Source organism: Bombyx mori, chromosome 23 (assembly GCF_030269925.1).
Source record: "Bombyx mori chromosome 23, ASM3026992v2".
Classification (NCBI taxonomy): domain Eukaryota; kingdom Metazoa; phylum Arthropoda; class Insecta; order Lepidoptera; family Bombycidae; genus Bombyx; species Bombyx mori.
Window position 1 is genome coordinate 12,437,912 of NC_085129.1, and position 12,456 is coordinate 12,450,367.

General features: G+C 39.2%; 1 protein-coding gene across 2 annotated transcripts; it reads right to left on the reverse strand.

Annotated features, from left to right (window-relative positions):
* Positions 1–692: 692 nt before the first annotated feature.
* Positions 693–6,584, reverse strand: LOC101738059 (vegetative catalase). 2 transcript variants are annotated; one of them, XM_038019342.2, is made up of 2 exons: positions 2,385–2,600; positions 693–2,238 (listed from the first exon to the last, which is right to left on the reverse strand). In XM_038019342.2, exons 1-2 carry the CDS (start codon positions 2,502–2,504, stop codon positions 787–789), a joined length of 1,572 nt encoding a protein of 523 aa, XP_037875270.1. In that variant the 5' UTR covers positions 2,505–2,600; the 3' UTR covers positions 693–786. The 2 variants fall into 2 exon arrangements, 1 of the variants encoding a protein (XP_037875270.1); XR_009976281.1 differs by lacking the exon at positions 2,385–2,600 and adding an exon at positions 6,463–6,584 and having other exon boundaries at positions 2,100–2,238.
* Positions 6,585–12,456: the final 5,872 nt, after the last annotated feature.

Here is a 12,456-nt window from a genome sequence, read left to right on the forward strand (position 1 = left end):
AAATAAAGATGCGTTGGTAATTCTCAAAAAAGTTCCCTACATAGGTACTTATCTTTTCATTATTAATCTTATGACAATTATACTATGTCTATTCGTAGAAATAGTATTCCTCAGATAATTTCTTACTCTACGCCCTAATTCCCAACTCCTAGTTTATACGTCTTGTACCGTTGGCAATTGATACGTGTCCGCATGGGTGAGAAACACGGTCTTACCCATGCATCAGCCCGCTGAGTTTCTCGCCAATTGCTCTTGAGTTATTAGGTCTCCTTCGGAGGCGCTCGGGCTGTTGTTAGCAAATCTCCCCCCCTCCTGGCTGAGCCTTTGCTCGCCCACCTGTCCTGGTGAAGCTGGAAAGGCCTCCGGGCCACCAGTAATCTTTCAATAATAATAAAAAAAAAAAAAAAAAGACACGGTCTTAATTTATAAATTAATATCACGAAAGTATGACGCTATCATAAGCTTGGAACTTCGATCTTATCTCTCAGAGAAAGAATCAACACATGGAATAACACTTAAAAAATTAAATGAGTCGGAATTTTTTAAAGAACAAACATGTATGCCAGAAGTATGAATTGGACAAATATGAACTGATAATAATTTAAATACAGCGCAACATAATGAAATAAATATGAACAAATACAAAGATTTATTAACAACAACAACATAAAATAAATAAAAATAACGACAAAGTTCTGCATGCAATATCTGAATATTTTTCACAAATCTATATTATAAATTTAGATTTAAAAAAATATCCAAGTTAAAAATCGTGCAATATGTTACTTAATTCTTCACACTTGGTGCCGTAAGCTGTCGGGCAGCTGCTCTGGCAATTTCGAACGCTAATGTAACGCGTTTTCCTAAATCTGGATCAATGAGATGCATGAAGTTAATAACCCTTTGCAAAACAGGTGATGTGACAGATAAAAGAGAACCCGCTATATTGTCCACCATCCTTTGCCGTTCATCTTCAGTCTTCAGTACATTGTTGTAAAAGTCTGAATGAGGCTCCAAATCAATAGCGTTACTTTGCAGTAGTAACAGTTTTTCGCTTGGTTGACTTTCATCTACATATGGAATAGGGCCATTGAACGAATTAGGATAATAATTCGGAGCATCCATCATATTCTTTCCTAGTGGTGGCGGTCCATCTCGATTGTAGGTCAAGGCATGAATCGGTTCATTTACTTCAATATTGTTGAAATTAATCCCCAAACGATGACTTTGCGAATGTTGGTAAAACAGCCTTCGTGCTTTGAAAACATAATCGACTGGACCCGGTATACCGGGGACCAAGTTTCCAGGATTAAATGCACTATGTTCGACAACTCTGAAATGATTAATTGGATTTTCAGTCAATACTAACCGCCCGATTTGTATGGTTCGATAAGTTCCTCGTTTCCATTGCCTTGTAAGGTCAAATGGATCATAATCGATAGATTTTATGTCGTGTAAACTCATTACGTCCATTTCCAGCTGCCATGATGGATAATCTTTCCGCTCAATAGCGTTATATAAGTCTCTTGTGTAATAGTCGGGATCTCTTCCAGCTAATTCGGCTGCTTGAGCTGAAGTTAGATTTGCGAGTCCCTGTTCGGTCCTGAAGTTAAATCTTACGTAGTACCTATCACCATGCTTATTATTTAATTCGTAGGTATGTACTGGAAATATGTCCATTTTTCTGTAGCCATCCGGCACTCCATAATCGGACTGAGTCCATAAATAGCCGTGCAAGCTGCTGGGCACCATAGTCAGGAAATCCCACCTCGATGTGACATCAATAAGATTAGTTTTCGGATTCTTTTTAAATGACCGAACTAATGAGCCAAAGTACAATGGATCACGATACAAGTACACTGGAGTTTGAACGCCAATAATATCGAAATTTCCATCTTTCGTGTAGAATTTAACAGCCATTCCTTTTAATCCCCGCGCCAAATCAGAACCGCCCAAGCTTTGAAGGCCTTGCGAAAACCTAACAAACAAAGGCGTTTTCTTTCCCACTCCATTAAACAAGTCAGCTTTTGTGTACTTGGATACATCGTTGGTAACGATAAAGTGCCCATGGGCGCCCGTACCCTTTGCATAAATAACTCGTTCTGGTATACGTTCCGCATCAAAATGCATTGTCAAATCCAAATGAAGAGGATTAGAGAAAAGATCAGAGTTAATTGAAACTGTGTCTCTTATCTCGGCTGGCTTTCCGGCGCTTGTTGTCCATAGCCCGATCGGTGTCTGAAAAAAAAGTACCTCTCTTAGATTTCTTAATCCAGATAAACAGAAAACTTGTAACGGCATTTAAATCACGTCATCACAAAGTGAGAGCGGGATAAAAAATGAATTCTACCAAAGATCAAAAACTGCTTTGATGACAAAATTACCGAATATTTAGCTTTAAAATCGTACAGCTGTTTGGCGTTCGAGGAAACTGTTGTATTGTCGTAATGTACTCTAATACAATGGGCACACCCAACGAACAACAGTAACCACAACGCAGGCATTTTCTCTCCGGCAGAGTTCACGTTGAAACAATTTAATGCGTTTTACCTCCTTTTATAGCTTCAAAACGCATACGGTCCGTTAAAAATATAATTGGCTGTTATTACGCCAATAATTTATTTTTCACGAAACGAAAACATTTGTTTCTGTTCAATTTAAGTACGCTTATTTATTGTGTTCAATATTATTTTGGATGCGGGAATTTTTTATAATCACTTTTATTGAATAAAATTGATTGTTTTTGAATATATTTTTTTTAGAACTTTGAAAAATAGTAATTTTAAATGAAATGGATTTTTCATTAAACTGACAACTTTTGGTATTAAGAGGAACTTAACGACGAACAGTACTTAATACACCAAATAATAATTTTCAATTAAACTGATTAAATATATCCTAAGCATTGCATGACCGAGTTGTATTATGAAACGCTCTGTATTTCCAAGACGTATACGTTAAATCATTGCAATATTCGATTTAATTAATATAATTATTCGAATTTTCGCGATTATCGAAACCATGTTTTTTTATCGAGCACGAAGTGTTTTCTATTATTATTTTATATACATATTGTTTTTTTTTTCAAATCATATATACTATATTTACGGTAGGCAGCGCCTTGGCTCTGCCCCTGGCATTGCTGAAGTCCATGGGTGACGGTAAACACTCATCATTAGGTGGACCGTATGCTCGTCTGCCTACAAGGGCAATAAAAAAAATACAAAATGGATGGACAAGCTCACGGCCCACCTGGTGTTTAATGGTTACCGGAGCCCACAGACATATACAACGTAAATGCCGCCATCCGCCTTAAGATATAACTTGAAACTCTCAGTTTTCACAGTACAACGGCTGCCCCACCGTTCAAGCCGAAACGCATTACTGTTTCACGGCAGAAATAAATAGGGCAGTGGTATATACCCATGCGGACTCACTAGACGGCCTACCACCAATTTGCAAAGATTGCGTTTGCTACGATCTGAACATAAACAGGTTTGTTTGCTATTTTTATGGGTGTTTAATGTTTATTATCTATATTTGTATGTCAGTCTCTGGTACCCATAACACAGGGTTCTAAATTAAAGCCGAATGACCGTATCTACCCGTGCGGACTCACAAGAGGTCCTACCACCAGTAAATACGCAAATTATAATTTTGCGGGTTTGATTTTTATTACACGATGTTATTCCTTCACCGTGGAAGTCAATCGTGAACATTTGTTAAGTACGTATTTCATTAGAAAAATTGGCACCCGCCTGCGGGATTCGAACACCGGTGCATCGCTACATACGTATGCACCGGACGTCTTATCCGTTAGGCCACGACGACTATCAAAACCACTACCCCGCCTATTTCTGCCGTGAAGCAGTAATGCGTTTCGGTGTGAAGGGTGGGGTAGCCGTTGTAACTATACTAAGACCTTAGAACTTATATCTCAAGGTGGGTGGCGCATTTACATTGTAGATGTATATGGGCTCCAGTAACCACTTAACACCAGGTGGGCTGTGAGCTCGTCCAACCATATAAGTAATAAAAAAATAAAAAACCTGAATTGCTCTCAACTATATATTATGACTAGAGGTCCCGCAGTAGTCAAAATTCGACTATAATTAATTGGAATTGTAAGTTTGTACACTATTATGATTGTATTTTATACTTCTATAATCACAAATTTCGCGAAGACTACACTATAAAAAATATTAACAAAGGCAAACAATATTTAATCTATTCTCAATTTGGCAACAGACGTCAAGAACAAAAGTTTAACAATAAATAGTACTTATGCATGCGTGTGTGCGTCAAATATATGGTATGTAGTGTGCGTAATGTTTTTTTTATTGACTTAATGTATCTTTTATGCATTATTTAAAAAAAATATGAGCATTGTGCACTTCTTCTCTATATTCTCTATAAGTGTGGAAAATTTCATACTCCTCCGTCCGCGCAAATTTCGTTAAAAGGGATACAAAGTTTTTGCTTCACGTATTAATTTAAAGATTATCAAAATTTCACACACATCGAATTAGAATACATTTTCAATAACTCGATTTATTTCAACAGTCGAATTGATTATGTGGATGATTTGACGAGTCTGCGAAATCTCGGACGTTTTATTATTGACATGACAGCTCTTTCAATTTAAAATGAAACGTCATATTCTGCAGCGATCCCCCCAAGCCCCCACTACCCACTTCCCACCGCATTGAAGAGTCGTTTAATCGTCAGCGGTTTCCTCGTTAGCGGCTATAAATGCGGAATCGATTTCAGTATCTGAACCCATATTTTTGTGTCTGAACCCAAAATAGGTTGGAGGAAAAAAAATTTATACGACGGCTGTTCACAACCACCCAATAACCCAATGGGGGACTGCAGGGGAGCGTCAACGGCGTGAGGAGCCTAGGGGGGAGCAGAAGAGGCGGAAGGAGGAAGAACTGGGAGATGACATCTCTCGCTTGTTGGGGATGGATACACCGTCACAGTAAGAAGTACCGCTATCTAACTCTCAAATCGAACGATCATCAGTACATCATTTCATCATATTATTACATCATCGCCATCCATCAAAGTCATCCAAGCACAAACATCACCCCTTTTTTTTCCGGGCCGGTGGCCGAACCTCCTACGAGATTCCCGCGTCTAGGGGGCGCGCGGGGTATGTCGTCTCGTTAGACAGGGAGTTCAAGCCCGGGCCGAGAGAATTTCCGCGAGGCCTGAACAGTGTCCCTGGGTCACATGGACTCAGAACTGTCTTCTGAAAAATCAAGAATTTGTGACCTTAGTAATGTCAACTAAGGCCTCTGAACCACCAGTAATCCGTCATTCATAAAAATAATGTTTCGAGGCAGAATCTTCAAAGTCAATATAAAATATTGTCGTAATCGTTGGAAGCATGAAGGTTAAATAGGTATTCAAAATCTTCAAAAACAACATTATTGTCGAGATAGTTCTCGAAGTTCTGGTCTTTTCGCATCATGGAAATATACTGAAACCAATCACGATAGCCAATAAAACACAATGGAACCTTGATGAAGAATTTGTCGTAGTTTTTATGTGCTCGTAAATAAATGCTATCGATCGGCTATTCATTGACAAAGTATCTAGCTTCGATTGTATAGCAACCTATATAAATTTTGCGATTCATACAAATCTTCTCAATTCAGTTGGTATAGAAAACATTTAAAAATAAATAATATGACCTAAATTCAAATGGTTCGATTCGAGATACTGTGACATTTTCTGCAAACAAAATAAAGACGATCTCTTAGACTAAAGCGTTCCTATTTAACACCAAAGGCTGAGCAAACAAATCGGTCCGTATCCCGGCTATTGGAAATTTCTTCTTATACGTTCGAATATATTTACTGCTATTGAAATTGACCTAGATTCTGCGCTGAGCAGTTATTGGATTATTTTCAATTGAACTATCATTTCCTTTGACCGGTCAACTACATAACGCTCCGGGGGAATTAATAGTTAAGAATAGAATTGTCTAATGTCTACTATCCAGTTTTATTAATTTAATTATAATACTATTAATTTATCAGCGACACTGGCTTTTTTAAATGCATATGTTTCACGAACATAGGATCTCACATGAATAAGTCTTCGAATTATTCTTCTTTTAATTGCCTTTTTTCCAGCTTGAACAAAATGTATAAACTTGAACTGGTGGTAGAACCTTTTGTGAGTCTGCACGGTTAGGTAGGACTGCCCTGCCTTTTTCTGCCATGAAGCAGTAATGCTTTTCGGTTTGAAGGGCGGAGCAGCCGTTGTAACTATACTGAGATCTTAGAACTTATATCTCAAGGTGAATGGCGCATTTACGTTGTAGATATCTATGGGCTCCAGTAACCACTTAACACCAGGTGGGCTGTGAGCTGGTCCACTCATCTAAGCAATAAAAATAAAATATAAAATTGAAAATATTATTATTTATCCAAACAAAAGATAAAACCTTACCTTTTAGTGAGTTCGTATTTCGCGAGCCAGTAATGTACTGCAAATGTAGCTGAAAACAACCCTTAAATCTCTTCCAGCACACCTTGGAGACCATAAATTTCGCGTGTCAGTTAATTTTTAATTCCGTTACATAATGTGCCATACAGGTCGGCACTCAGGTTTTGGATATGTATCCATTGCTACTCTGAATTAGGCCCTTGTCGAAAGTAACAGCTCGGAACATGCAATTTATTCGTTGCGATGCAAACTAATCTGAGGTCTTACTGACATGCTTGTTAATTCAAACTACTTAACCAAGGTTGCGAATTATGAATTAATTAAAGTACTGCTAGAGGACTTTATTGCTCTATGTACCAGAAGAATAATAAGTTATGTGTCGCAATTTTATAATTAGTCTCAAAAATGCCTGCCTTTAGTGGAAACATAAAACTACGCCTTATTTTCTATAAACATTTTAAACAAAACTGTTTTTTTTTATTTATTGCTTAGATAGGTGGACGAGCTCACATCCCACCTGGTGTTAAGTGGTTACTGGAGCCCATAGACATCCAGAACGTAAATGCGCCACCCACCTTGAAATATAAGTTCTAAGGTCTCACGTATAGTTACAACGGCTGCCCCACCCTTCAAAACAAAACGCATTACTGCTTTACGGCAGAAATAGGCACGGTGGTGGTACCCACCCGTGCGGACTCACAAGAGGTCCTACCACCAGTTAAAATAACCAACACACAAAGAACTCGAGAGATAATAAAGTTAGAAGCTATGCGGTTTAGGTTCGGAGATTCAAATATTTACTTAAAAATACTAATCAATCAGTAACTTGACTTCTCATTAAATGAAACGAGCACCGTTAACGCAATGGACTAAATTTCATTAATTTTATTATACCTACGACCTGCATAGAACAATCAATATGACCCATAACTAAATGTCTCGCGATTCTATTTCAGGATTTTGATGTGAATAAACCAAAATAATCTTAAGTGACAAGAGAATAAGGTCGGCACTTGGATGGGGGATGGTTCTTGTCGCTGACCCGAATGGATCGGGAACAGAAATAGGTCACGCGAGGTCGCCGTGTCTCACTCCAGTACTTTTTAATTGCCACACATATTAATTTAGTGTTGATGTGATCATTTCAGTGGAAACGTTGGCTTTTATTTCTGTGTGGGCATGTGCTATTTATTAATTAAGTGAGTATGTTTTTTTTTCTAGATTATGCCTGCGGATATACCTAATGCGGAATGGAAACTTACCAGCAATTGGTAAGTTTCCGTTCGTTTCATACAAATGATATGGATTTTTTCTTGGATATTTGAAAACTGTTACATAATCCAAGGGATCTAGAATAAAGTATTCCTACTCAAACCAGAGCAATAAAAGGTGTTGAAAGCATTTTCAAAATTACTTTTTTATGCTTTGCTATATGGACGAGCTTACGGGTCATCCTGGTGCCAAGTGGTCACCGAAGCTCATAGACATTAATTATATTAATGCCGCCCACCTTGAGACATGCTTTCAAAGTCTCAGTTGTAACAGAAAAACGGCCGCCCCACCCTTCAAACCGAAACGCATTACTGCTTCACGGCAGAAATAGCCGCAGTGCAGTCGATAATTGCATCATGCAACTGATCGCAAGAGTGGTGTTAGGGTTGTGCGCAGAAATACTTTTCAAGCAATTCCCAGGATACATTGAGTTTCCCAAAAAATTCCAAATCTTTGTAATCCAAAAGACTCTTATCATACTAGAATAGACATGGATAGAAGTCCATTTAAATCTTTAAATACCGAGATACTTAATACGGGCATGTTTAATGCAAATATCTCAACTTCATTGAGGTCTCGTTCAGTGTATGAACAAAATAGTTGAAATATATGGTCGTTTACAAATTATAAGATAAAAGAACAAAAAGAAACAAGAAACCAAATACTAGAACGTAAATACGTGAACGAAAATAAGACTGTTCTCAACTAAAATTTCAAAAGATTCGTGGGAGCCGTGAAAACACCAGCGTAAAATGAAACGTCATATCTTCTTGTAACAAACGGAATTCCAGTAGACGTTGTGGATATAATGGATCTTCACGGTTGTACGTTAAATGGACGCTATCTGCGTTTGTCTAGCCAGCGTCTTAAACTTAAGACGAATTTACACCGTTCTAAGAGAATTAAGAATTTTAAGTGTTGTTTAATCGTGTCTGCCTTTATGTTATTGAAACGGCTGATTATACTAGGTCTTCAGCCACTTGTAGTTCCGTTTGATAGATCATGTTCAAAACAGATCTGACGTGAAGCAGTGCAAGGAAGATTAAAAATGGCGATTTATATAACTTGTATTGGACAGGTCAATTTTACAAAGCATACTGAATGAAAATAAACACAACACGCACTTATATACAAAAACTAATTGTCAATAATACTGGCCGGTACGAAACGTCAGGTGAGATGATATAGCGCCTGGGGTGGCCTGTCGGGCTGCCACACTGAGACGGCAGGTCCTAGGGTGGTGCCGCGAGTCTGGTTGTAGTGTTGACCTCGGGAACCATCCTACTCTGACTGGATTCTGACCCCGGGGTGGAGATCGGACGTCGGGTGAGGGAGTGCAAAGGCAGTCGTTTGGTTGGTAGGGCCCTAAAACATCCTTGGACACGCGTTCTGCTCTCAACATCTGCAGACCGTCAAGTCCCAGACACCCCGCAGTCTCCCTAGGCGCGGAAACCTCGTATGAGGTTCGGCCCCAGCCCGAAAAAAAGAAAGCTGAGATGACATAGGCGTCCTACCATGTGGAGTGTTTAGTCTTGTGCGAGTACTTGCCTACTTGCTACATTATTTTAACTAGCATTGGATAATGTGTGTTTTTTGGACACTTGTAGGATGTTACGCACTATCATACTTTGGTTTCAACTCAAACACTCAGTGTAGCCGCATTGCTGACATTTTTTTTTTTTTATTGCTTAGATGGGTGGACGAGCTCACAGCCCACCTGGTGTTAAGTGCTTACTGGAGCCCATAGACATCTACATCGTAAACGCGCCACCCACCTCGAGATATAAGTTCCTAAGGTCTCAGTATAGTTACAACGACTACCCCACCCTTCGAACCGAAACGCATTACTGATTCACGGCGGAAATAGGCGGGGTGGTGGTACCTACCCGTGCAGACTCCCAAGAGGTCCTACCACCAGTGATTACGCAAATTATAATTTTGCGGGTTTGATTTTTATTACACGATGTTATTCCTTCACCGTGGAAGTCAATCGTGAACATTTGTGGAGTACGTATTTCATTAGAAAAATTGGTACCCGCCTGCGGGATTCGAACACCGGTGCATCGCTACACACGAATGCACGGGACGTCTTATCCTTTAGGCCACGACGACTACTAAAATGTCTACTACTACTACATGTCCTCCAAACGAGGTGTGAAAAGATGACTCTGGCCGACATGAGGTGTTTGCCTTGTTGTGGCATTGTTGATGTCCTTAAGCGACTACAGTCACATAAAATAAGATCGGCCGAATATTAAGAGACATTTTATCGAACGCACCGGTGTGACAAGAGGACCTACAAAAACAAGTTTTTTGAAGAAGTTGTAAATATATCTTTTCAGGTGCAAATGAATATGTATCAAAATGTACTCATATATTATATCTCAAATATGACGCGATTACACAAAAAAAAAACGATTTTAATCTTCGACTTTTTTCTTTCTTCTTAATATTCTGCTTAACAAATTCATTCTTTGAGATTTATCTATTACAAAAATAAATGTTAAACTATTTTTCATAACATCGTTCAAAATAGTTTGAATTCTAAGTTTACATGCTTAAGTAATGGAAATATTCAACTCGCTAATAATACTTTCAATGCCATTGAGACTTCGATTTTATATCTCAAGGTGAGTATCGGCATTTACACTGCACTATGTATCCTGGGCCATAAGATCATCTGCCTATCTTAACCAGTAAAAGAAAGCCTAGACACGTCCTGCCCTATACACGTCCTTACGGATCGATCAGATCCAATAACCCTTGTATTAGACACCTTTAGCTCTAACACTAGGAGTAGGGACCCCGGTAACCGTAGTCTTTGCCGAGTCTGACACTCGGCAAAGAGTTCGACATGCATAACCTTCTTTTTATGTGGGACTTGACGATCTGCAAGGTGTTGGGAGCAGACCGCGGGCCCAAGGAATTTTAGGGCCCTACCGCACTAAACGACTCCCCTGCACTCTTACATCCGACGTCCGATCTCCGTCCGACATGCATAACCTAACCTAACCTAAGAATCAGCCCACTGAGTTTTTCGCCAGATCTTCTCAACGGGTCGCGATTCTGATCCGGTAGTAGCTCAGAATACTTTTCTGTATTCTGAGTACTGAATAGTTTTCTGTATTCTGAGGGTAGTAGATTCATTCGCGAAGCAGCTACTCTTGAGTTGTTAAGTCTCTTTTGGAGGCGTTCGGGTAGCTGTTTGCAAATCCCACCCCTCCTGGCTGAGCCCTTGCAAGCCCATCTTCTTCTTTTTCTCCACCTTATCCCACTAGGTGGGGTCGGCACAGCTAATTTTTCTTTTCTATTCTCTTCTAGCAAAAATTCTCTTAAAGCAAGCCCATCTGCCCCGGTAAAATTAAAAAGGCCTCCGGGCCACCAGTAATCTCTCAAACATAAAAAAAGTTAAAAAAACGTAGCAAATAGCAAATTTTACGCAACATTACTGGTGGTAGGATCTCTTGTGAGTCCGCACGGGTAGGTACCACCGCCCCGCCTATTTCTGCCGTGAAGCAGTAATGCGTTTCGGTATGAAGGGTGGGGCAGCCGTTGTAACTATACTGAGACCTTAGAACTTACATCTCAAGGCGGGTGGCGCATTTACGTTGTAGATGTCTATGGGCTCCAGTAACCACTTAATATCAGGTGGGCTGTGAGCTCTTCCATCCATCTAAGCAATAAATAAAAAATAAAAAAAATTCAATTATCTCAAAGTACATTATGGTCGGTTTTTAAAAAAAAAACGACGTCATTCCTTTACTTTTCGAAGGAAACATAAAGATTTATATCTTCTCCCGTTTTATTATGCAATAAACTTTGAAGTTGCTTACACAAATTTCATAGTTTATTGACACAACATTTTATGTTCGTATACACTGCGATGTTCAGTGATATTATTAGTTCATTATTATTTGTCTGTTGCGAACATCGAAAGGTTATAAGGAACATTTTTTCGCAATATCCACGGGTAGTTTCGCAATACATTTTTATGGGTTTCATTTTATAACACTACGGTTATTACCTCATCGTGGAAACCGTTGGCCAACACGTGTTTGCTGTGTATTTACTTAGAAAAAATAGTACCGGCCGTGAGATTACAAATTTCACATTTCCCGGTTAGATTCGCCTCTTGCTTCGACGTTACGATCGCCCGAATTTAGATGACATTCGAGAAATGTCCACGCACTTTTTGTTCACAATAGCAAACATTCAGACGATCACTAATCGTTACGTGAATGTAAATAGACCGTAAATATTTTCCTAAATGTGATAACTAAAGCAAAAAACATCATAATCTAAACTGGCTGTTTGAGAGATGTTTTTATCGTACCGGCAGGCAAAGGGATATATGCTAAATATGGCATAAGACATGGTTGTGTCCGAGAGAAAAGAACCTAAAAGCATTTTTAAAGACGACTAGTATATTTTTCGACACACTCAGTAACGTTGCATATAGGGGAAGCACACCTTTGAATTGTTACTTCAAAATTAACGAGACGAACATTTGTATGTACAGAGTACATTTCAAGAGCACCCCCCAAATTCAGTATTCAAGCCATTGTCTGTGGGCTTACAACGATATCCAACGCAGGTGTGAGCCGAGGGAGGCACCCCCTATGACGTCACTCAAGATCAGGGTCGATTGATATAACCAGACCCAATTTCGGTGGCTCCTGAAATACACACCTCGTTTCGTTTGTAACAGCGTTTTAAATTGATCGG

Excerpts from the sequence above, each read along its gene's own strand:
- LOC101738059 (XM_038019342.2), bottom strand. The coding sequence starts at position 2,504 with ATGCCTGCGTTGTGGTTACTGTTGTTCGTTGGGTGTGCCCATTGTATT. Across the intron at positions 2,239-2,384 it reads ATTTTAAAGCTAAATATTCG|ACACCGATCGGGCTATGGAC; the intron begins GTAATTTTGTCA and ends CTTTTTTTTCAG.